Source organism: Prionailurus viverrinus, chromosome B3 (assembly GCF_022837055.1).
Source record: "Prionailurus viverrinus isolate Anna chromosome B3, UM_Priviv_1.0, whole genome shotgun sequence".
Classification (NCBI taxonomy): domain Eukaryota; kingdom Metazoa; phylum Chordata; class Mammalia; order Carnivora; family Felidae; genus Prionailurus; species Prionailurus viverrinus.
The window spans coordinates 82227408-82254834 of record NC_062566.1 but is presented as its reverse complement, the minus strand read 5'-3'; the positions used below and the strand labels follow the sequence as shown (position 1 = coordinate 82254834).

The following is a 27427-nucleotide window of genomic DNA, read 5'->3' as shown; positions in this document are numbered from 1 at the left end:
AACACAGTTTGATGGTGAACTTAATCTGTTTTTTTACTGTAGTATATTTTATAGGCATATCCAGTGCAGTGTCTTCAGGATTGTATCATTTTAAATTTGATTAAGATCAATGTCTCAGAATTGCATTGAAATGTGTAGGATTTGCAGTAGGGGATTTTATGTGAATAAAAAGTAAATATATATTTTAGATATTTGAGTTTGTGCATTAAAATGCACCTTTATTGGGCACCTGGGTAGCTCAGTCGGTAGAAAGTCTGACTTTGGCTAGGTCATGATTTCGCAGTTCGTGAGTTTGAGCCCTGCATCGGGCTTTGTGCTGACAGCTCAGAGCCTGGAGCCTGCTTCGGATTCAGTATCCCCTTCTCTCTTTGCCCCTACCCCACTCACGCTCTGTCTCTTTCTCAAAAATAAATAAAACTTTTTAAAAAATTCACCTTTGTTAATAATCAGATAGTCAAGAAACTGGTGACTTCAAAAGTACCAGTGTATTCCAAAACTTTTTAGATGACAATAAAATTAAAAATAAGTATATTAAAGTTTTTGCAAAGAAATATCAACAGTATAGAGTATTTTGATGATTCTCAAAAATACACATTCATCACTGTCCAATTCTATCTATGAAATCCTACATTAAAATAATAACTCCAACCTCTATAAATTAAAGTACTTAAAAAAAGAACAGAAAAACCTTTCAATAGAGGTTATTCTAGTAAACGGATTACAGAAAGTTTGGTAACTTGAGAAACTATTCTGGAACGTATGCTACTGGTTCAAATGTGCAAGCTCCAACTTAACAAATGTTTAAAATATTTGAGTTTTTAAAACAGTGCCAAAACAAACCACATCTTTTCTAGAGATGACATATTTAGCTAAGCATGAGCAATATAAATCTTTCAACCATTCCGTGTATTTGTTTAAAAGCCTCAGAAACCACGTGCATTTCTAATAAAACATGAACAAAATGCTGAAGTCACTGGAGCCTAACAGTGGACTTATAAATCAAATTTTTAAAAAGGCAAATGTATTTGTGTGTGTCTGTGTGTATGCTCTAAGTATCCAGATATACACATGTATATTGACATGAATAGGTTAATAGATAGGTTAGTTGTAAATAAGTTATCAATAACAAAATGATGTTTGGGAAAAATCCAGGTTCCACACAAACCTTACTTATGTGAGGAGATGAAATGTGTAAGTCATGTGTAAAATGTTTTATCATTGTAATGACTCATTAATCATGAGTATTTGAAAAGAGAAACTTCAAAAATAACCATAATCTTTAAAAATGCTACATATAAAAATGCTTTTCTATGCAACTATATCTAATATTCAAACTATAAGTTTTGAATATTCTAACATTTTTTGAAATAAATTCTGTCAGTAAATGACTGACAAGATTCTTCAGTTTATTTGAAATAAGGATATATACAGAAGATCAGCTTTCTCATTGAAAAGGGAAAATGTTTTATTAGATACCATATTTTGAATATTTTAAATTATTTTAACATAACGGCTTATTTATAAAAGTAGAATTAAAGTTTCTCATATATTCATAATTAACTAATAACTTTGCTATAACTGCTTATCCCTTGCTTATAACCAATAACCTTGCTTATAACTTGCTTATAACCAGTTCCACTTCTAATAGTTGCTGTAGGAGATAAAGTAAGCCTTGAAGTTCAGACCACCATTCAATAAAACTACACTGTCAGGTTTTGGCATCAGGCACAAAGCAACTCAAGGTTATTTATTATTAACAATGAATTGTCACAGTATTCCCAATGACTGTAGCCTAAGGCAAAGCATGCTGCTACTGTAACACTGTAGAGAGATAGTAAAAATGTGATGCTATTTAAACATGCAGTTCACATTATTGTACTTCACTAAAAGAAATGCATACAATCTCAATTGTTGGTGAATTCATATGTATTGGTAGAAAAGAAATGGCATAATAATAAAAATTGCAAGAGTTAAAATCTTCAGTTTTTTTTTTCCTTACAGAAAGGTTTAGAGAACTACAGCTACATGGAATTTAGTCCTAAGACCTCAGCTGTAAGTCCTCGCCAGTCCCTGGCAAATTCCTAGGATTCTGAGTCTACTTCTTCAATTGTAAAAATGTAATAATAATAACAACAACACTAAAACCATCATCATCATATTACCGAGTATTTAGAGAACCGATCTCAGAAGCTAGGTAACTCCTTCATATGAACAAAAGTGAAGACGGTTTGAAACATTGTTGGTGGACATTTTTAAGTATAAGAAATCAATTAATGATAATATTTGGCTGAAATACTTAGCATTTGTAATTTTGTAGACAACTCATTTTCAAGGGGATGTGGTATTTTGGCGGAGGTTACCTACACTGATAATAGTAAATATTAGAATTGTTTTATAAATTTAACTTTATACTATCAGATTCTTTCAAAGTTCTGGATATTGATTACAGGAATTGGGTGCTCTAATCTAATCATTTCAGTACACAAAGAGATGTTTGGAAGCTGTAAAATGTCTTTATGCTTACTGTGTGTTTTATAAAACCCCAAGCAAAATAACTCAGGAAAGATTTGTCTGTTCTTTAGGACTAACCTCAAAATTCAGGTTTACTTGTGGTTTACTTGAAGAGGATTCAGGAATGGACTATTTTGTGACAAGAACTGTTCCTCTTTACTTACCTGCATGATTTGCAAGGCACTATTCCTTCACACAGGGGCTCCCACATGTTTCCATGATAGCCCAGAGGGGAGACTCCATGCATGACCACATTATTTCAAATTTCTCTATTTATATAGTCACTGGCCTATGAAAGGCTATAATCTCTTTGGGACTGTAGAAGAAATCCAGTTAGCTTATTTCTAGCCCTTGTTGCTCCTTATTTTCTAATTCTAATAGTTTAAAAAAATAATTAAAAGCAGGTGACATGAGTACATTCTAAATTTGAACTTAATGGAATGGTTCTAATGGCCAGGGAGTTTAAAAAATTCCATGAGAAGGAAATCGAGTTTGTTAACATTATGATTCTTTTGTGGCCCTATGATAAAGCTCCTTATGTTTTCCTGCAAGAGTAAAAAAAAAAAAAAAAATCACATGAATAATCTCCACTGGTGTATCCAAAGCATGGTGCAATAAACTATTCTGTTCTTGTCCTGAAAATAAGCAATGGTAGAGAATCTACCTCGGTCTTAAAGCTAAATTAAAATATTGTATGGGCTTGGAAAAATTTTCACTTTCCCACAAAATTCTCACGAATTCGATCTCTACTTGCCTATTTCATCCTGTTGCGGCCACAGTCATCTTCTATTGGCCTCTCATCTATTCAATCTAAAAAAAAAAGGAAGGTATTTTTTTCTGTAGCCAAATACATAAATCTTGGTTTTATTCATAATTTCATATGACTAGAAGTGATTGTTATGCTTTACTATTTCAATTTTTTAAATAAAAGGAAAAGCAGGTAACCAAGCCAAACTGCCAGTTTTCTTTTTTCCACATCCTTATATTTTTACACTACAATTTTACTGTATATTGTATCTTGGATTCCCCTCCTTCACAACAAAAATTCAAATGATAATCTAAATAAAGATAATCAAAAAGAATACTTAACGTTTTTGATGGCCTCTTGCCTTTGAGAGTCATGCTGGCACATGCTAATTTTCAAGCCAGAGTTGTCCCAGCCTATTAGACAGACTTGGCAATTTCTACAGTTTAAATAGAGTTTAGATCATTATTCAGACACAACATTAAAAACATCGACAATATGAATCCATAAGTACACATGAACAACATCCTCTTTTTTATTGAAAACAGTTTGTATTATTTGTAGTGAAACAAAAATCATTCCTTGATTAATGTAATTTTAATGTACCAAACTATTGGAGCAAATTATACATTTAATTCTTGGTATTTATATTTAATATTCTTTAATATTAACAAAGATCATGTGTATGCATTGGAGGAAGACTATACATTCTCATGTCTGAGCTGCTCTCATCAGTTAAGAAATAAACTCTATATTGAAAAATGCACGTATTTGAAGTTCTGACCTAACACAATGGATTAAGGTTTAGACAATATTTACTTTGCTGCATTTTGATTCAGAAAGGGACGTATGTGAAGATATGACCTATAATGGCCTCTCAGTAAAAAGATTTATATCAAATAGAGTGATATAAAATAGTTACAAAATAAGCTACAACTTTATAGCTATTCATTGGTAAAAGTCTGTAGTTAATACATTTGGATAAATAAGTCAGCAGCAAAGTGGTTAAACATTTGTGATCTGATTTTATCTCAGCTTGGAATGTGGTTGGAGTGTCCCACTTCTAACAACTGTTTGCTAAGTTAAGGCTTTAGTGTTTACACAGTGTTGAATGAAGCAGCCTGGTCACCAGATGTGATTGCTTCCCCAGACTGTCGTTTTTTTCAGTCAGATCACTGTCCTCATGGTCCCTGTTCCAACCTTCTTCCTCAGGACGTCCACCAGCCTTTCCAGCCTAGGTTGGGGGCAGGTGGGGGGAGGGGGAAAAAAAGGATACAAAAAGTACAATTATTGTCAGGAATGTTTTGGCTGAAAAAGAACAGTATTTGCCTGTGACCAAGCAGTCTTGGTAGTTGTGTTAAGAGACAAAGCATTACTGTCAGCAAGAGACACTGGTGCAGAGTGCCACGTATCTGAGGTTAAAAAAAACAGTAACAACACAAACTTTAACCCACATCTTCAGATTATGTCAGTTTTAGACGCTACATGAAAAAATGTAACATACTCATTTCACTACATTTACCTGCTTGCATGAAGGCTGTGAATGAATCATTTATTATGCAATGCGAAGATGGCACATTAAATGCAGAGCAGTTTCAAACTGATTTTTACCCAAGAAGTACATATTTTAATTCAGAAAAACTATCAACCTCACACCTGTTACTTAGGTAAATAAGTAACACATTACTATGTTGTACAATTCATATCCATTAAATTTCTTCCTTTTTCAAAGAGTCAGCTGATGAAAATAATTAGGAATTAGGTAGCTAGCTGGAAAAAACTCATGCTTTAGGGGCATGAAAATAATTTAGGTAAACACAAATGGTTTGATGCTAATAAAACCAGACTTTTGGTACTACATTTAAAAAGAAGTTTCTATTCTGAGTAATGTAAATAGGCTAGCAACGACTCTATAGTTTCTAATCAAGGATATGTGATTTTTTTTAATTGATTAAAAACTCACCACTTAAAGTCAAAAGTTTAAAAATAGTTTTTAAAAATAAGTTTAAAAATAGTTAAAAATAAGTTTGAAAATAAAGTCAAAAGTTCAAAAGTCTATTCTGTAGTGTTCTTAGGCTACTCTACGGAGGGAGATCACATTCATGTGGATCAGTGAGATTTTGCTTGAGAAGAGATGATGGAATCAGACCATTAATTTTTCTCCTGTTATTATGTTTTTTTACGGAAAGCATAAAACCTCAGCAAAAAATCATGTTTGATGTTACACACACAGAAATCTTCCAGTTTTCATATATACACAATCTTCTTCCTCAAAGACTGGTGAGCGACATAGTCTAGTCTGCTCCAGCTTGCCTCATTTATATGGATCCATGCATGAGGGTCCTTTGCAAATAAACATAGCACAGAGCTAGACCCTAAAGGAATGAGGGTATTCTTAGTGTCACACACTCTGGTTTACCTGCAACACTGAAAGTTAGCTCAAGTTTATTGGATGATTGTGCATATATGGAGTTCAGTTAACAGAAAACAAGAATATGATGATTTATATAGGATTACATAAATTCTTTAAGACAAAGTTTCACTAACCTAATTTTGGAGAAGGGGCAAGAAAAATGTCAGGATGAAATTTTAAATGTATTGTTAAAGTATGATAGCAACCTCAATTAACTTAAAAAATGACTCCCAGTGGAAACATTGACAGGCCATTAATAGCATTTTTTGGCACATATTGTAAAAAAGGCAGAAAATATTACTTTCATGTTGGTTAGTTATATCCTTCCCCTACAATCTGATTTACACTACCATTAAAAAAATTCCTCATAATGGAAAAGTTGTACTCTGTATAGTTATCATTATTACTATGAATTCAGAATCAATGGCATTCCAAATTACTGAGATGAATTTGTGTTGTGCCTCTTTTGACTTTTCCTTTGCTAACAGGCTCATCTTACTTTAGTTTCCTTTTTATAGATTAGGACATATTTCCATTTAGAACTCTTATGCCTTGCTAAGGTAAGAGGTTAGGAGGAAATACTTAAATATCACATCTTGCACTGCCCTTTACTATGTTTCAATAATTACTAGATGAACCACATTCTCAGTTTATCCAGGTTGAATGATTTATGAAAATTTGATCTCAGAAATGAGAAAAATGTCAGTGACTTCGTTCTGTAAAAGCGTACTGACTTCTGAAACACAATGAAGCACCTATTCCTTCTTGTAAGGAATGGAATTCACCTGCCAGACGTGGACCGTGCCAACAGGAAGGTAGCTGCATACGTCTGTCGAAGCACCTTGTGGATTCGCCTGCAGGCTATTCTTTACTGTCCAAATCAACAATATCCTTTAAAAAAGTATGTAGCTTATTAAATTAGGTTCCAACTGCTTCAGATGTTACTCAACAGTAGTTTCCCAAGGGCTTCATGAAATAGGAAAAGGGTTAGAGCTAGGATTAGGAGTTCTCCATTAGGAGAACTCCATTAGGAGTTCTTCAAATATGAAGAAACTGAAGCACAGACAAGTAAACCCTTATACAAGGACTGTAGTAAAACAGTAACAAATCTGGGCCTGGTTTCCTTGTTCTTAGTTCAAAGTTACTTCCACTAGGGCTCGGTTACTAGAGAGCGACAGATTTCAGATTTAATGGATTATTTAGCTTCATGAAAAATTTTCCTTAAGCTCTTAGTTAAGTTAAATTGGGAAAGTATTTGTGGGTATATTTCACCTGCGATTTTAGTAACACATTAACAAAGTAAATTGATGACATTGCACGTAATTAGGAAATAATAGTTACAAACTACTGTTTACTATAGTAAATTTGAAAAATATACTTACAGATATATTTTAGACAGAAATCTTATTTTTTCAATTAACATGATTTTTATATTTTCTATGTATTTAGATAACGTGTATATACTACAATGGAATACATAATTTTCCAACATAGTTATTTACCAATTTTCCTAATCAGTTTACTTTTATTTTTCACTTTTTAAAAAAATGTTTATTTATTTTTCAGAGAGAGAGAGAGAGAGAGAGAGACAGAGCACGAGCAGGGGAGGAGCAGAGAGAGAGGGAGACACAGAATCCAAAACAGGCTCCAGGCTCTGAGCTGTCAGCACAGAGCCTGACGTGGGGCTTGAAATCACAAACCGTGAGATCATGACCTGAGCCAAAACCATATGCTCAACCGACTGAGCCAACCAGACGCCCCTATTTTTCACTCTTAATGAATATTATGAGATACGTTAAACAGTAAATAATTCTTAATAAACGCTGATTATGTGCTATGAATTATGAGAAGCAAATTATGCACATATTTAATTTTCATGATAACTCCATAGAGTAGACATCATCATTGGTTGACAAAACCAAAACATATAGAGGGTAATTTGATCACAGCCTTATTGCTAGTGAGTTTGGAGCTAGGATGTGATGGTAAGTCTAATCACCACCCCCCTGATCTCTCTGGTGTACTATACTGCTCCCAAAAGTACTACCAATTTTTAAGGCATATTTCTGAGTTTTCGTGGGCTTGAATTACTCTCACTCCCTTCTGAGTTTCAGACTCACATACCCAACTGCCTTTAAGACATCTCCTTTTGCTTTTTCTACAGGCATATGACACTTAGCATATCTAAAGCAAAATTGACTTTGCCCCCCATGCATGTTTCAGTATTTATGTTGATCAATGTTGTCATTCATTAAGTTGAAAAAATTTAGAAAAACTTGGTACATTTTATTTATTTATTTTCTCATTTCAGCTTGGACTTGTGAAAACTTTGTGAAGAAACCACTAATGGTGACAGTGGGAAGCAGTGAGTGGGTTTTAACACATCTAGTAACATCATCTGCATTATGGAAAGATTATAGTGGCAAAGATGTAGGAATGGGATGGAGACAGGTTAGCCTATAGGTAGGAAGTCCAGATAGCTCCTGATTAAAATAATCTTTGTGAGCACAATAACATGAATGTGTTTAAGGCCATATAACTGTGCACTTTAAAATGGTTAAGATGGTAAACTTTGTTATGAAGATTTACTATAATAAAAAAAACAATACCCTAATGAGACTTAAAGGCTTGAACTAAAACTACAGCAGTGTAGATGGAAAGAAGGGGACAAGTTTGAAAGATATCTAAGTATAGGATCCCAAGGACTTAGTGACTTCTGAGGGCAGGATGGGGAGAGATGGGGTGGGCAAGAAGGATGACTACTGGGTGTCTGATTTTGGTGACTAGATGGATAGTGATATACTAACCAAGACAGTGCAGAGGAAGAACAGAAGAATTTATTGGGGAGCATGTGTGTGTGAAGATGAGTTCAGCTTGGTACACATGAATTTGAGGTGTTGGTGGGACATATAAGTAGGATGTTAAGTAGATACTTGGATATAAGAGTTTGTCTTAAAGAGAGAATTCTAGGTTTATGATATAGATTTCAGTTCAATCAATAAGCATTTGTTTGGTAATTCCTATGTACCAGGTGCTGTTCTAGGCATTGATTATTCAAAAAGCAGGACATGGTCCCAGCTTATAAGGAACAGTAGGGTGGGGAAATAGATCTTTATATGGATAACTTCAACAACAAGTTACTGATAAATGCTGTAATAAAAGGATACACAGATATTAAGCAGAACCTAGTTTGGGTAGAGGAGGAGAGGAAAGGCATATAAAGTCTTCCTGGGATTTTGCCTGAGTTAAGTATTGAAGGATAAGAAGGAAATAGTCATCTTAAGAAGGGAGGGGATGGAGAGGGGCAGGATGGGTATTTCAGACAAAGGAAATAATATCTGTGAAGGCACAGAGGCATGAAAAGCATGATATGTGTCAAGTGCTATTGATAGCATTTGTTTTCTCAGGATCACAAAGTTAGAGGTGGAGAATGGTAGAAACTGAGGCTGAAGAGTTGGGTCATGACTAGGTTGCTCTAGGTTGTAACTAAAGCCACAGGAGTAGATGGAAATGCTTACAAAGAGAAATTAAGAAGAAGAAGAGATGTGGGAATAGGATAGAAATCCAAAGAAAACAAATATTTAAAGTAAAGAGACTGGCAAAAGAATTTGAGGATATAGGGATGTAAAAGATGGATCAAGACTAGGTGCTGTCACAGAATTCAGAGAAGAGCAGTTCAAGAAGGCAGCTATCAACAGTTTAAGTACTTAAACAATATCAAAGTGAGAAGTGCCCATGTGATTTGGCAATTGGGAAATGACCATCTTCTCAGTGCAGTTTTAATGGCATGATGGAAGTAGGAGGAAGCCTGAGAGGAATGTGAAAATTGAAGGCTAAGTACAGGCTGTTTTATAAGAGCTTGGCTAGAAAGTAAAGAGGATTACAGTTATAGGGGAATGTATGGCTGAAGACGTTTTTTAAGAAACTGATGGCATGTGAATATATTTGTGAACTATGGGAGAGAAGACTAGAGGAAGACACAAAGGTATAAGGCAGGAAGATGATACCTTTTTAAGTAGGGTCTAGATGACGGGATCATAAGCATGGTTTACAGCATTATCTTAAAAAATATATACAATTTTTCCTTGGAGATTAAGGGGAAAGAGGTAGGAAGAATACAGCTGTGGATAATTTAGGTATGGAGGATGTTAATTGACAGAACTTATGTCCGCTAGATTCAATTTACCCCATGGAGTAGGAGACAAAGTTCTCTGGTGAAAACATAGGGTACAGAAAAAGGCTAGAGGAAAATGCTGAATGTTTAATGTGACAAGGAAGGGAGGTGCCTTGGAATATGCAAAAGAAATATTAGGTGAGATTGATGATCCAGCTATAGCTAGAGACTGCAAATTTGTAGAGATACTGATCATCATAGTAGTATGACTTCTAGTTTTCACATCAGGTCTATCCTTTGGGGATAGATATGGGGAGGGGAAATAATAAAAGTAATTGAGAGTTTATGACTTACAGTGTTAAGACAAAGGTACAAGAAGACTGTGTCCTTGAGAAAAAGTGATTAAACCTAGAATTCAGATTGGGTAGGGAAGAAAGCAAGTCTAAAAGGGCTGTCAGTTCAGAAAAAGAATGAAAGGAGCAAGAGACTGGATGTCTTAATTTGTGGTGAAGCTAAAACGCAAGAGTAGTTGGGAGTAAGGCTGTGGTTATTGTTGGAGAGGCAAGTGTGATCTTAGGATTTCATATTTAGAAAAGTTCTGCCAACATCTATTGTAGTTGAAGTGGATAAGAGGTAAAAGTCATTAGCATTCAAGGGACAAAGGAACAGACACATTACTGACATTGACACCAAAATTTCTTAGTGTGAATGCAGAAGTTGGGGTAGATAGAAAGGAAGACATTGAATCAGATGCCTGAAATACATTTAAAGGAAATGGCACTGATCAGGAGATCAGTAGATATCACTGAAAAGATGAGACAGAGAGTGAGAAAGCTGGATGGGGTAAATCTCAAAGGAGCGAGTGTTTTTACATTGATGTAGAAGGTATGACAGAAGCAAAGGGGAACGAGAAGAACTCTCCTTCCTGGTATATGGGTACAGGAAAAAGGCTGCTGTCCTAGTATATGGGTATGGGAAAGAGACTGGGCTGCTAGGAAACAAGTGTCCTTGGTAAGTTTGTTTCAGGTAGAATGTGTGTGTGAAACATTCAGCGTAGAAGTTGTGGATAGATGCAAGGTAGTAACAATGGAAAGAAGGTGCCACAAAGCAGACTGAAAAGAGCTGAGATCAGAGGAATAGAGAAGGAGAGAAAGATGGGGAAGGAGGAAGCACAGAGCTGTATGAAAGTGAATAGCCAATGGATTAGCCAATGGATAGAGTGCACCCATTCTCCCATGCATAAATTGTAATCAATGTGGTAAGAAGTTCTTGCTCCATTTTAGCCACAAAATGTAACTGAAAAGATACACAGATGCCTATAAAAATGGGCATATACACATATACTTGTGAATAAATAGAGACACGGCCATATAAATATGAACACACATATATGCTCACAAAAAGAACACATAAGAAATAAGTAAATACCACATGAGGAAAGAATGAAGCTGAGAAAAGAAGAAAGACTATTTACATTTGAAACAAAATGAAGAAAGAGTTTGTAAGTGAAAAAGTGAGTGTAGGAGTAGATGGGAGAGTGGGTTGAAAAGTCATGGTGAAGAAGGTGGAAACAAGAATTGGTAGAAAGTGAAAAGAATGGGGAACTAAATAATAATTACATGGCCAAAAATTATTCCTTGTATTATTCTTATTTATTTTTTTTGAGAGAGTGCAAGCAGGGGAGGGGCAGAGAGAGAGGGAGAAAGAGAACCCTAAGGAGGTTCCACGCCCAGCACAGAGCCCCACACAGGGCTCCAACCCACAACAGTGAGACCATGATTTGAGCTGAAATCAAGAGTCAGATCCTCAGCTAAGTGAACTACCCAGGCGCCCCTATTCCTTATTTCAACATACCTCCTTGGATCTCCCACTCATCCCCGTAGACATACCTTTTAAATCATTACCTTACTTGATTTATCATATGAGGTGTTATCAAAATGTTAAGAAAGCAGTCTTTACTGGTTTTTATTGTTTACACTTCCAGTCTTCAAATGGCTGGTACATTCAAGTTAGTAGACTGCTCACCATTATCGGTACTCTTTGCGGATATTCTCTGGTATGTCTAGTGTCTTTAAAAATAATTGGCCCCTATATAATAATCCAGTTTAATCATTATAAAGAAACATGGGCCTGATACCTTCGTTGATTTAGACTTTTACTTCTCTTTCAATGCTGCCATGTTTCACTACTGACTTAACCTTAAAATGCTAGCCTGCTTTGACTATCAGGCCAAGCCAAGTCTGTTCTATTTCATATACGATTAATATTTCTTTTCCATTTATTGCTGCACAATAAACCACCCAAAACGTAGTGGCTTAAAAAGGCAGCTATTTTATTTACTCACGTCCATTCGGGCTTGGGGCAGTCAGGTGGTGCTGCTAGCCTTGCCCGTGTTCACTCATTCAGCTGCAGTCAGTTGGGGTGGGGTGGTCATGTGCCTGACAGGTGTGCTGACTTCTGCTGGGACTCTTTCTTTCTGTGGTATCTCATTCTCAACCAGATGAGCCCAGACTTATTTACCTGGTGAACACATCAGCAAGAGGGTAATACTGAACTCAGGAAGGTCTCTTGAGGCCTTGCTTAAAAGTTGTACAACATCACTTGGTTAAAGGGAGTCACAGGACAGCCCAGATTCAAAGGGCAGGGAAATAAATTCCACATTTTGACAGGCGCAGTTGCAAAAAAAAAAAATCATGGCCATTTTTATTCCATAATATTGATATTAAAAGCAAGATTTTACCTTTATCTATGCTAGATTTCAGTTTGGTAAATTTGGCCCATTTTTCCAGCAAATTAGTATCTTTTGGCATCTAGAGTTTATCACTTCTTGTAGTTATGATAAACTTACCTTTTATGTTTTTAACTTAGGTAATTGAAATATGTTGAACAAAAAAAGTACTGAGACAAACTCTCACAGACAACCCTACAGGGTCATAATATGTATTCCTATTCAATTAGCTATGAATTACCAGAACTGTGCAATCCCTTCTTGATCTTGTCCACAAAGGTATAGTCTGCCAAATGACTGTTAAAATCAAGATATATTAGAGTTCTTCCTCCTTACCTACCAGTTATAGAGGTTAATTTCTGAGTTGCAGCTAGACTTGCAAGACCAAGTATGGGTAACTGGGAACAGCCTGGCTGCCAGAGATAATCAGTCCTTAGTGGCTACATCAGTGAGTAGGTCTGCAACTAACATAACTGGACTGGCTGTAGGGTGCCATCCAAAAGCACTCAACTATTTCAATTAGAGTACCTAAAGAGCTTAATTTGGGCTTTTACAAATATCCAGATAGGTCTAATCTGATCATCTGTGGCATGGAAACAAGAGTTTCTGGGCTGTGATGGTATTTGGCAAATATGATGAATTTGTAGACCATTGCTTGCTTAAGTTGATATCATGCCTGGTACGGTTCACAGCACATAGCATTTACTCTATTTTTAAATTTAATTTTAAGGGTTGGTCTACCTGTGTTTCAACATTCAAGATATATTTACTGAAACGCTTCACTGGAAAGTCCACGAGTCATTCTTTATTAAAAGCAAATAATAAATTCCAAAATATTACCAACTTAACAATACTATGATGGTATTATGCATTTTGCCTTACCGAAAAAGATATCATTTTTTAAATGGATATGGACTTACAAATGTCTCTTGTTTTTTAAATAAAATTTAAAGCCTAATACATTTTTATATTCTTGTTAGCAAACTCAGTGTTAATAATAAATTGTGGCTAATCTGGAAATGGGCATAATTTACTTATCTGGAACAGGACATTGTAATATTAATAGCAAAAATAAGATTTCCAATGTAATTATACTAGAGATAATGAGGAAAAAATTGATACTGGCAAGAATACAGAAAGTCAATCACCAGGCCAATTTACTGAAGGAAAGAAGATATAGGACAATTGTTTACTATATAAATCCATACAAAATATTTTGAAAAGAACTTCACAAATATTTCATTTTAAGTAGATAATAAACAGGAATTCTAGATGAGCACCACTTTTAAGATTTTTATAATAAAGCAGATTTAAAAGGTATTTGTTAATTTCTTAGAAAAATATTACCAAAGCAAATGTCTAGGGAAACTTTTAAAAAGTCTTGACAAAGGACTGTGTTACAAATCTTAGCCTGGTTAACATGTCAGTGATAAATTTACATGGATATAATAATTAGTATCAAGCATTTGTCTCCCGTTAATCCTCGTAAAATATTTGAGATTATGTAGATACCAAAGAGTGCATTTAAAAAGGCCCTCTTGGGGCGCCTGGGTGGCTCAGTTGGTTAAGTGGCCGACTTCGGCTCAGGTCATGATCTCGCGGTCCGTGAGTTCGAGCCCTGCGTCGGGCTCTGTGCTGACAGCTCAGAGCCTGGAGCCTGTTTCGGATTCTGTGTCTCCCTCTCTCTGACCCTCCCCCGTTCATGCTCTGTTTCTCTCTGTCTCAAAAATAAATAAACGTTTTAAAAGGCCCTCTTAGTACCTCCTTGGTTTGTTGTGTTGAGGTCTGTCCAATACTTTATGATTGCCATGAGATTTAAGAATTCCCACAAGTACTGAAATGTTGGTAAACCTACAGCCTTCATTGGCTGAAGCAAAGTACATGTCTAGGTTTTGTTTAGATACATTCAGTTGAAAAAGCTGAATTTAGCAAAAGTGGTGCATTCTCAGCTCTAGTTTTGACCTAAAAATAACTTTCAAATCAGTAATGTAAATTAAGTATACATAGTTTTCACAACCTCTACTATCCCAAACACAAGATGATACTCAGGAAATAAAAGTTTACAAGGGTGCCTGCGTAGCTCAGTTGGTGGGGTGTTCAACTTTGGCTCAGGTCATGATCTCATGGTTCATGGGTTTGAGCCCCACGTTGGGCTCTGTGCTGACAGCTCGGAGCCTGGAGCCTGCTTTAGATTCTTTGTCTTCCTCTCTCTCTGTCCCTCCCCAGCTCACGCTGTCTCCCTCTCTCTCAAAAAATGAATAAATCTTAAAAAAAATTTTTTTTAAGTTTACAAAATTATTATGGTTTTCATAATGATTTTGGGTCATGCCTTCCCTACACCTCTTACAAAGTAGTCCAAGTAACCTTTGTTCTGTTTGGGCCAATCATGGGGCAGCACTGTGAGAGTGGTCAAGTTTGTCTTTATTTCTCAAAGAGCCTAAAAAATTTGGTAGTGATAACTGCTGAAACAGAATTCCACCAGTAATAAAGACATCTAGAGAGAGAGAAAACCACAACCAAAAACCAAAAGTTAAAACCGATGCTGCGCAGAAGTTGATCCAATGGTACTTCTCTTGCTTCCCATTAAGAGTCTAATCCTCTCGCATTCTCCTCCCTTTGATTCTTAATACTGGCTTAAAAAAAATGTTTTCTGAGAACAATGTTATATGATTGATAAAAAGGCTACTAAGAGTTTCTGCATTCTATTATGAAACAAAGCATAACCTAAATCTGTTTATTTCTTTTTAAAAAAAATTTTTTTTCAACGTTTTTCATTTATTTTTGAGACAGAGAGAGACAGAGCATGAACGGGGGAGGGGCAGAGAGAGAGGGAGACACAGAATCGGAAACAGGCTCCAGGCTCTGAGCCATCAGCCCAGAGCCTGACGCGGGGCTCAAACTCACGGACCGCGAGATCGTGACCTGGCTGAAGTCGGACGCTTAACCGACTGCGCCACCCAGGCGCCCCTAAATCTGTTTATTTCTGATACTGAAAATTTAAATACCAATTGATAGGTATGAAAATAGATATATCTTGGGGATTGCATTATCTCTTAAATGAAACCAGGAATGTGACTATCATCTCTGTCTGCATATAAAATTGTCCCTATTTGTTGTCAACTCATATTTTTGGCTGCATCTACACTATTAAAAGAAAAATAAGAAAAACAACAAATTGGGTACATACAGTCAACAATATTTAGTTTTAATGCATCATGACTAACCATTTACTAATTAGCTTGTTGATTTCTAGCATAAATTTCATGTCAAATCCAATTCAATCATTTCCCCAAAACCATTTTGCTGCATAAAAAAATATTTCAAGTAACTATAATAAAGGGTAAAATAATATGGATAGATTAATTTAGCTCCTCTGATGTCATTATATGAAGCATTATCACTTAGAAGATATCATTATCTTTAAAGAATTATCATTCCTTCAGAAATTAAGCAGTAAACTTGGATTTATCTCTGAGATTAAATAGAACTTAAAAAAATCTTAGTACATGCACACTCAACTCTGCTTAGATTAGATACACACATTCCTTATTCAATGTGTAGACAAGCACTGAAAACTTAACTCTATTTTATTTTTTTAAGCGTATTTATTTTGAGAGAGAGAGAGAGTGAGCGAGAGAGGTGTGTGTGGGGGGGGGGAGGGAGAAGAGAGAGAGAGAGACAGAGAAAGAGATAGAGAGAAAATCCTAAGCAGGCTCCATACTGCCAGTACAGAGCCTGATGTGGGGCTTGAACCCAGGAACTGGGAGATCATGACCCGAGCCAAGATCAAGAGTCAGATGCTCAACAGACTGAGCCACCCAGGAGCCAACTTGCCTTTATTTTAAATGTAGACTAACATTTGCCATCTTCCATGTAACGTTGAAAAATCAGGCTTGTCAATCAATCATAATGTCATTAGTATCAATTTACGTGACTAGTAAAAATAAAAGTTAAACATTTAACAATCAAAATTTAATGTAAAACTTGTCATTCTTTACATTTGTTTCATCTCATTTTACAATTAGAACATGGAGAAAGAGTAAAGCTACATTTCCTTTGTTACTGTATCTCTAAGGTAATTTTATTTCAAGTTTTGGATTTTAAAATAATAACTTTGGTATCATTTTACCCAGAGATTAAGATTTTGTAAATCTTAGTAAATGTTTGTTGTAAATGTTAGTAAATTAGATGTCTACATAGTCTGGTGGATTCCAATTAGTCTATGGCAGCACTAGAAAAGGACTTACAGAAGATAATAGAGTTATTTTGCTTAAGCCCCTAATTTAACATCAGAAAGTGATTGAGATAATAGGATGAATTAAGATCAAGTGACAATTTTATTGGACTCTCACTTTGTCTATGAAAGGATATTCAAATCATATGTAAGTTTCCCAAGAAAACTCAACACCAGTAAAAGGCCCATGAAGCTCCATGAGAGCAAGTACAATGTGTATTTTGTTCATAAAGTAACTGGTACTTGGTAACTAGCATAACAGGCTCTCAAACATCAACAGGATATTATTTAGTTGTTTCTGAATAGATATTATACACACATGCACACACACACAGGGAATAAAGAGTAAAGGAATTTCATTTACATTCTCGATTCTAAAAAATAGATTTAAATTTTGATGATGACCCTTAAAAGGAGGTTTCAAAAATAAAGAAAGCAAGTTACTCCATGTGAATATCTGTAGTAGTTTGTTTGTTTATTTATTTTAATAAATTTTTTTAACATTTATTTATTTCTGAGAGACATAGCATGAGCGGGGAGGGGCAGAGAGAGGGGGAGACACAGAATCCAAAGCAGGCTCCAGGCTCTGAGCTGTCAGCACAGACCCAGCGCAGGGTTCAAACTCATGAGCGGTGAGATCATGACTTGAGCCGAAGTCGGACACTTAACTGACTGAGCCACCCAGGCGCCCCTGAAGTAAATAGTTTATTTAGTCAAGGGCCCTTGCAGAAGAAGATTATATAATAAGCAGTTATCTGAATAGATTCTTGTCATTTTGTTATTTTTTTTTAGTTTATTTATTTTTAGAGAGAGAGAGAGAGAGAGAGAGAGAGAGAGAGAGAGAGAGAGAGAGAGAGAGTATGAGAGTGCCAGTGAGGTAGGGACAGAGAGACAAAGAGAAAGAGAATCCCAAGCAGGCTCCGCATTCAGTGCAGAGGCCCACACAGGGCTCGATCCCTCGACCTTGAGATCATGACCTAAGCTAAGCTGATATCAAGAATTGGTTGCTCAAATGAGTCACCCATGCATCCCAAGATTCCTCTCTTTTAAATGGAGGGAGTTTGGGAGCTTGGTGGGAAAGATCTTAAATGAAACTTCACCCTAAGTGAGAACTAAGTTAAGGTTATCCTTTTTGCTTCAGGAGGGATTTAGTTAATGTGATAACATTAATGAATTACTGATTCTGAAAATTGACCTCTTTTTTTTGATTTCATAACTTGCAAGGAGAAAAAAATGAAGCACACAAAGGAATGAAGTTGCCACAGATGTGGATTACTGATAAGCAGGCACATGACAAAATATGGGAAAGACAAGCTGATAACGGGGTCAACCATTTAAATTACTTCATTTAAAACTCTTGATTTCTAAGAACTGAACCAGGGTATGATACTGGTATATTCAAAAAGGATGCAGATTTGTGGGAAGATTCCTCCTCCTTTTCTTATTCTGGTTTTTGTGTTCTGCCCCTGCTTCCCAGCTTTTAGGACAATCCATATGAACACTTGCTTAAATTACATCTGAAAGCATATAGAAATCCTTTATTTCTTTTAGACTAAAATGGATTCTTTGTTGGTTGTATCACTGTCCTATTTAAAATATTAGTTTCACTATTTTCAGAGTGTCTTTTGTTGAAAATTAAGACTGATAAGTCATTGCTTTCTAAGTGTTTTTGAAACTGTTCAATTATATTGTCAAAGTTTTTTTTCCTATGGCGAACTGATCCTTGGTTTCAAGATAAGGATATAGTAAATAGAAGTTTGAAGTTTAATCGCATTCATGATATTATGAAACTTCTAGGTAGTCACTGCTTATTTCTGGAAGTTTAAAACTGTATGTTATTGGACTCAGATAATGTATATGGAGTCCTAAATTCTTTATATAAATAAATTAATCTTTCTGAAACATAAATATTTAGCAAAGTAATATAGCCATGAAAAGGCAGAGTTCTTTGAAAAGTTTGACACATAATAGTCATAGAACATACATTATTATTATTTTTTTTTAATTTTTAAAGGTTTATTTATTTTTGAGAGCGAGATAAGAGTGCAAACAGGGAGGGGCAGAGAGAGGAGACATAGAATCCAAAGCAGGTTCTAGGCTCTGAGCTATCAGTTGGATGTGGGACTTGAAGTCATGAACCCATGAACCACGAGATAATGACCTGAGCTACTGAACTACCCAGGCGCCCGTAGAACATACATTATTTAATTAAACTTGCCGTTAAACAACATATAAAAGGGAAGATGCTATAAAGATTAATACTACATATGTAAAAGAAGTTTGTATTTTCATCTCAAAAACAGTGTCTATTCCAAATATATATATATAGAGAGAGATAGATATCTATATATTTATATATCTATATCTATAGATATATATATTCTTTATAGATAAAGAATTCTGGAGGCATAGAAAGATGAGCATTTCTGACTGAGTTTCATTTCTTTCTGATTTTTATATGCCACTTGTAAATGTAATTTCCATTCTTTAATATCCATTCACTTCACAGTTAATACTTTTCAAGCACCATAAAAGACTTGAAATTAAATCACATACATCTTTCTTATATGTGTTAAAGTGTTAGTATTAGGGATTAATGGGCTTTATTCTCAGTATCTAGATTATTCATTGGTAGTATGTTAGTGACATAGGGACACAGCTGACAGGACATTAGCAAACTGCTTCAGGGACTGAGTTACAAAGGTCTTAAATGTGAATTATACTTATGTTCTAATTTATTTACAGTGAGTAATCACCAAGATAGATTTTTCATATGATTTCCTTTAGATTTACAGTATTTGCACTGTTAACAATAAATAGATTTTTATATTCTAGAAACTACCATACATTTGGCAGCAAAGATAATAAATAAGGACTTATAATTATGATTAAGTACCCGAGAGCCACTTGTAAAGCCAATGAAAACTATTCTTCTATCTTAATTGGAGAGCAATTCTCATCTGAGTGTGAAGCAAAGAGCCTCAAACCTGCCTTCTGATAAAATCCTAAAGGTTTTTCAGATATTCTATAAGGCATGATACATGAATTATAATTTGTTATTTTTCCTCAGTTTAGTTTAGGTTTGGACAATATGGTAGTGTTTACATCTTCTGGTATGTATTTTGTTACCTAAATTTGGTAGAAATATTTCTTTGAATAAATAACCTAGATGATAGGAATGAATTACTGCTGTAAATCTTTGCTAATAGCTATCCTCATCATGTGCCTTTTTACATAAAATAATTCTAAAAATTCTTTCTATATGCTGCTCTCAGCTGCTTATATCTGGACATTTAAGTATTCACCCACCAGCCTGGTTCAGATAATTCAGATATCACCAATGATATCACCTCAGGAAATAATCTGCCGTTTGCCCAGTAGAGGAGTTACCTATTGCCTTTTGAAGAATGACGCCTCAAACCACAGCCTTGACATTTGGCCTCTCTTTGAATGGCTTGAGATACAGCTCTTCAGAATAATCTTTATCATTCAGAATAACTTTGGACATTCTGACTTTTAGCACTAAACTCCACAGAAAGAGTTTAATTACCTGGGAAATAGAGTTATATAATCTAAATAGCTATCATTCCAAAGACATTCTCATGGGTATTTCTATTATTCCTTGAGAAGAATCCTTAGAAGCCTTCCCTTCTTTTGCTCTTCAGTTTCTGGAAGCCAATTTTGATGAGTTTTATATCTGCCATCTGACAGTAGTGTTCTCAAACTCAACTTAATATTTTTTCTCATAAGTTTATAAGTTAGGGTTATACAAAAAGAAAATGAAATTAGTTCTTAGCATTGAACTAAAAGACATCCTATTGATGGCACTGTGTTGTTCCTATCTCTTAGACAGAAAATCTTAAAATACCGACTACTTCTTTACCCTTCACATCTCTTTAGTCACCAGATCACAGTTTTTCTCTATAGTGTTTCTGATATGAATCCTTTTCTCCCATTCTCACTGCTACCAGCCTATACCAGCACATCAGTTGTCTGTTATTATATGATTACCGTTGCTCCTTAGCTGGTACTCTGACTTCTAAAACCATACTGCTTCAATTAATCTTCCCCAGTGCTAAGTGAGCCTGATATTCCTAAAATGCTATTTCTTTCAAGTGACCTTTGCTGCTTTCAAAACTCCACGTTAGTTTCTTATTCCCTAACCCCTGAAATCTGCCTTTGCATAGTAATTCAACTCACCTCGCTTATCCGATATAATCCCACAGGATGGGGCACTCCTGCCAGGCTGACTTCTAAACTATCTCCTCTTATATAATACATTCACAGGTGTACCTTTGCTTCATTTGTGCTGTTTCTCCTCTTCTATGCTCTGTTTCTTCTCTACTTACTCATACGCCACCCATTCTAGAGGCCAAGTTCAATTTCCTTGAGGTCTTCCCTCTCCCTGTACTACCTGCCCTGAACAATTAATAGGTTGTTTAGTTCCATTCTATAAAATAATTTTAAAAAACAAGGCAATATATACATATATATATTTTTAAATATATTATTAGCATTATATACAGATACAAGATGTCATATACTCTTGAACCCAACAATTCCGCTTCCAGGAATTTGTGCCTAAAGTTTTTAGCTAGAAGTGTGTTCACTGCAACAGTATTTGGAAACAAGCAAACAACAATGCCCTAAACTTCTTATGGGCAAGAGCCTTATGGCATACTGTTTATTTATTCCACCAAATTTAAAAGAGTGCTAAGTACATGATACACTGTTGTGTGTGTGTGTGTGTGTGTGTGTGTGTTTACAGTCTTTCTCTGTATCTTGTAATAAAAGTAACAAATGAAAATAAAATCCAAATTTGTTGCCTCCCCCATTTATCTCTAAGATCCCATATCTTTTCAAGAAGAGAGAATATATCTTTAATTCCAGGTACTATGTAGTCGGGCCATGAAATTTTTCTATTCGTGCTTACAATGAAATAAATGGAGAGGTGAAAAGGTATTGCCAGCTGTAAAGGAACAGTTGAAAAGAGTTCATCTTACTCATAATTGTTACCTTTTTGCCAAAAAATTTTCATAGGCAGCGTGCTTCTAATGCTATATACACACATCCAAAGTCTTAAATCATTTATATTAACCTGTCACAAGTGCTGGTCCACTATTTTGACATGCTTATTGAGAACAGTAGCTGACTTACTATCCTCAAAACAAGCTATTAACTCCTGTCTAAACTTTCTCAATCTGAACTACTGTAAGGCAACTCTTTGATGGGACACACACTCTGCCTTTTATGGCTTCACATCATTCTGCTCTATTATGTGCCAGTGTCTTTGACAGCTATGAAAAAAGCCGTTATTAAAAAAGCCTAGAAAGTTTGAAAAAATTGCCTCGGTTCTTGTACCATAAGTAATACATTCAAGTTAAATTCCTGCTATCACTGTATGTACTTTTATATACAGCTTTTACAAGTAGGTCATTCTTTTTTTAAACTTTTTTTAATGTTTTTATTTATTTTTGAGACAGAGAGAGACAGAGCATGAATGGGGGAGGGTCACAGAGAGAGGGAGACACAGAATCTGAAGCAGGCTCCAGGCTCTGAGCTGTCAGCACAGAGCCCGACACGGGGCTCTAACTCACAGACCGTGAGATCATGACCTGAGCTGAAGTCGGACGCTTAACCGACTGAGCCACCCAGGAGCCCCAAAGTTAGGTCATTCTTACCACAAAAAGTATTTATGGTAATGTATTTTATAATTAGAGGACAAGATGAAACGTTATCTATCCATTATAAAACACTCGGCACCATATTTCTCTTTTTTCCACATACCCGAAGAGATTTAAAATCTGCAGTTCTTCAGATGGCACTTCTATAGTCTAATTGTTTTTCTAATTAATTAAAACCTTTCTAGCAATTCTAAGTATTTTTTAACTCATAATTCCACTTCCAGGAATCTGTGTCCCACGCAGTAATTGCAGATATGTGCAAATATTTAGCTGCAAATCTGTCCACTGCAGCAGTATTTTAAAGCAACTCAACAGTAACAGTAATGGGTTAAATAAATTATGATACAATCATACAATAGATTTAAAGCCATTTAAACTACACAGTAAAAGATTATAATGACATAAAGTTATTCATCATATATTAAGTGAATTAGATTATAAAATTATATGTGATATACGAAAACATTTTGTAAGGATGCCAAGTTGCCTGGTGATATTTAAAAGGCAAAATGTTTATATGATCTGAAGAGAAACCAGAGTGCTTAGTGATATTTAAAATTTTTTCAGGAATTAATGTAAATTGTTTCAGTAATTTGAAAAACATTTATTTGTGATTAAAAAGCATTTTTAAAATATTTGGCCTATCAAAACAATATTAATTAATACATCTCTTGGTAAAGATGAACACATGTACATAACTACTAAAGTGAACAAGAGGGCATTTAAAAGACAGAAATGTAACCTCTTTCTCTCTCTTCCCATTCTCACTAATTTTTTGCTGAACTCTCCCCAGATGTAGGAATTCCATGAGACTGACAGAGAACTTAAAAGTTCTATGTGGCTGTAAAGTATTTATATTCAGTATGTATATTATTCAAGTTTTATCATTGTATTTCTCATAGCAAGAAATTGCCCAGAAAAATAAATTAAGGGGACATATGCTATACAAACATGGAAGAATTATTTATTCTGTTGTTTTTTTAACATCACACATCAAGGCTATACAACTTTAAGTATTCACAATATTTAAAACAATGATTTGAATTGAAAGAGACAGATTTCCTTACACAGTAAAGGCTCTCTCAGGTACTTTCCTTTCATCTCCCACACACAAATGAAGCCAATCCAGCACCTAAGCATTCAAGCTTTCTATTGTGTTTTGATCCTGTTTGTTCTATCTATGCAGGATATTTACTTTGGAAGGGGAGATTTATGGCTGAAGAACATGACTAAATAGCTTATTTGTGAAGATAAACCAACCTGAATTAGTATTAAGGTATAAAAACCCATTGGGCTGCCAATTAATAAAAACAACCTTTTGTTTAGAAGAAAAAAAAAAGAACACAAAGATCACGTTTATAAATATTTCTAGGGGCGCCTGGCTGGCTGAGTTGGTTGGGCGGCTGACTTCAGCTCAGGTCATGATCTCACGGGTCCGTGAGTTCGAGCCTGGTGTCAGGCTCTGGGTTGACAGCTTGGAGCCTGGAGCCAGCTTCAGTTCTGTGTCTCCTTCTCTCTCTGCACCTCCCCCACTCGCACACTGTCTCACTGTCTCTCTCTCTCTCTCTCTCTCTCTCTCTCTCTCTCTCTCCCTCTCTCTCTCTCTCAGAAATAAACATTAAAAAAATTTTATAAATATTTCTAGTACTTTTTCTAGTCAGATAATCATAAGTAATAATAATAAAAAAACCTCAAATAAGCAACTCAAGAGAAGGCAAGCTGCCTTAGTTAACAGACGATACCACAATTTAACAAACCTGACACTGTCAGAAAAACAAACCAAAACATAACTTTTCTCTTGAAAAATATAATGTAAGCGAAGTCTGAAATGGGGAAAAATGTTTACAGTACACTTAATAAAAAGCTGATTTATTTACTATCTTAAGAGGTCTTAAAAATCAATAAATAATACAATACAAAAATGGGAAAAGTCTAGAACAGACAGTTCAAATAAAAATATATTGCAAATAAAAATATAAAAAGCTGCTTAACTTTATTCATCATCAAAGTACACATTGAAATGAGGTGTAATTTTTCATCTTTCAGATTGGAAGATTCAAACCTTAATAATACAAAATAGTAGTGAAAATTGCGGAATCAGCATTCTTATAAATTATGAGTTGTTGATCTAACTTTTTAAAAGAACAATTTGGCAATACTTAGAATTAAAATGGCACACTTTCTTGAAACTTAAGTTTTTCATTTTTTAGGAATTTTGTTAAAATTGAAAAACTATGTAAATATATTTAAAGAAGGCTGCTCATTTGTAACACTGTTTGTTAACAGCAGATTTAAACAAACAAACAAACAAACAAATAAGCAAGCCCAGATTCTCTTCTCACAGAATTTGCACTCTAGTTGGTAAAAGATGTATAGAGCAATTTCTTAAAGATTAAAATTATAATTCTACAATGTTTTTCACTGGCTAAAAATTAACCATCAGTGCTGATATATTTGAAAGTATGTAAGGAAGTGAGAATGTTTTAGAGACTATGATTTCATAGTTATTTTTTTTAGCACTGAAACTATACAAATTTGACTTCATTTTCTTGCATACAATCAGTATAGGTTTTTATTTATGACAGGCAAAATGCTTTGCTTAAAACAGTGATCACATTCACAGGAATTGTGAGGAAAAAAGTCTTTAGGGAGAAGGTCAAAACAGCTTGTATTTGGGCTTCAATGAAAACCTGACGCTCTAAAAATAGTTTTAATTGTTTCTAGTTTGTCCTCTCCTTTAGTGGCCCATCCCTCAAAAGCTGGCTGGAGCCTGTAATAAAAGGACATCTTTTCCAAATAAAACCACAAATCCCTCTTTCAAAAAATCTTTTAATGTGTGGTATTTGATTTTTTTCTTTTTATTTAACCCAACTAATAGGTGGTTATGCATCTCGCTAAACATGGAACTTAACTGACTTATGAAAGTCTGGAAAAAAACTTTATAATGAAATAAAGTCTTGGAGAAAATGTTGAAATATAAAAAGTTCCCCTATGAAAAGTTCCTCAAAATAAACTCAGACTAATCCATTAAGTTATTATACCTACTGGTATTATAAAGCAGCATAAACGCAACACTACCCTGACCTGAGCCGTGGCATAAATATTAGTTTGGAGAGGCTAATATTCAATAAAGTTATCAAAATTCCTACTTAAAGTAGTTCTCATTCTTTTGTGATTCCTTTGTCCCTAAAACTTAAACAGCTTTTGATGTGCCATAATCTCTTAGACATACTGTGGTAAAGAAACCATATGAATATTGTCTACTTTTTCCCATTGATGCTCCCCACTACTGAGAGACAGTCAATATACCATCAATGAGGAGTGGGTGAGATCTTTCCCCTTAGTTTCAATGAATGACTGGTATCATAGGCATAACAATAGTGTAAAATTTTCACCAGGCATCCTTATTGTTAATTTATCAAGTCCAACTACCTTTTTATGGAAAAGGAGGCTGTTAATCCTTTAATGTACAATTCCAAAATTCATAAAGCTCTTAAAAGCCAAAATACTTTTATAAGTTTTCTGCAAACTCAGGTAGCAGGAAAACCTGATCGAGAGTGACAATTCATATACTTCACTGCAGAAATATTCATGTGTTTGTTTACATTGTGCATTTCTAGAACAGCTGGTGTTACATATACATCATATTGCCTTTATGATTTTTGAGAAATTCTAAATTCTGAAACACACATATTCCCAGGGGCTTTAAATGAAGGATGTGGATCCAATTAGGTACTGTGTTATTTCTTTAGTAGGTGAATATTGTACATATACCATAGCATATTTGATATTTCCCAATCATATTTTAGGGAAGAGGTTGAATCTTCAATTTGATACCATTTTCTATGGCACATTCTTCTAACTGGTAATCAAGACTCCTAGAAACATAACCCACAGAGTTAACAGAACATGCATGCTTTTTTTTACAAGTATAAAACCTTCCCTGACTGACCCGAGTTTTCCTAGTGTCCCTCCAGTACCATACATTTTTCCTATTATAATTAATGTTTACTTGTCAATATTCTTTTCTAGACTGTAAACTCAGTGATAGCAGGTGCTGCTGTCTTTAATCTTATTTACCAGTGATTTCCACTGGGTAGATACCCAGTGTCTACCTCAATGCTTGATGAGCAGTACGTACTTGATTGAAATGACATTTGAACTGCAGAACAGAAGAAATACAGTTTCAAAACATTTTCTAAGTACCTTCAGATAACTCAAGGTACATAGAAAAGTGCAGGCACTACTCTCATTCATTATTTCAAACCCTTTTTAGTCTTCTATTACCAAAAATATTTTGTCCATTCACTAACATTTCTTATGTGGTAATAATCATGCTTATTATTATCTGAACTTATTTTTGGTACTCTTTCATGTTAATTATTACATTTAAAAAATTATTACATTTAATTTACACATAAGCTTCCATGTTTAAACACATATTTGATAACTTATTTTTTTGCTGAATTTCCATTGGCTATTGAATTTTTAAACTATGCTTATCATCATTAATAGCATCAATACAGATTTGAAGTGCCAATAAAACTGCTACAGTTCAACATACATTCAAATAATATTGACTGGTTTGCTACATTTTCCACAGCTGAGTGCTTCCCCTGAGCCTTGGCCCATTATTTTATTCTTCTCACTTTTACTAGTAGGGCTGGCTTAAATCTTGACTCAGATTCTCTGTATTCATATTCATCTAAAAGAAGTAAAACACTAATTCCTCCTTCCTTGTTTCTTACATTAGCTAGCTGCACTTAGAGTTTTAAAACTGAAATTTGTAAGTGGGAAGCTATCCAGAACTGAGAGCACCACAGACGGGTCCTACTGACTACCCTGTCCATGATCTATTAGTTTCTGAATATGCATGATTCTTGGTACTTAATTTTGGCTCAGGCTTTGGTTTCTTTAGAAGTTTTGACCCCATCATGACCTTTGGTTTCTTTAGACAGGATCTTGTAGATTTTCAGAGGATTGTGATGGTATCCTAAG

General features: G+C 34.9%; 1 protein-coding gene across 6 annotated transcripts in view; it reads right to left on the bottom strand.

Annotated features, from left to right (window-relative positions):
• Positions 1–1436: 1436 nt before the first annotated feature.
• MIPOL1 (mirror-image polydactyly 1) overlaps positions 1437–27427 on the bottom strand; it is a 329171-nt gene continuing 303180 nt past the window's right edge. For 5 of the 6 annotated variants that reach the window (XM_047863349.1, XM_047863347.1, XM_047863346.1 and 2 more), the window contains one exon: positions 1437–4490. In XM_047863349.1, coding sequence (XP_047719305.1) covers positions 4424–4490 — 67 coding nt within the window. In that variant the 3' untranslated portion in view covers positions 1437–4423. The remainder of the gene's footprint in view (positions 4491–27427) is intronic. The other variant, XR_007153079.1, reaches the window with a different exon arrangement.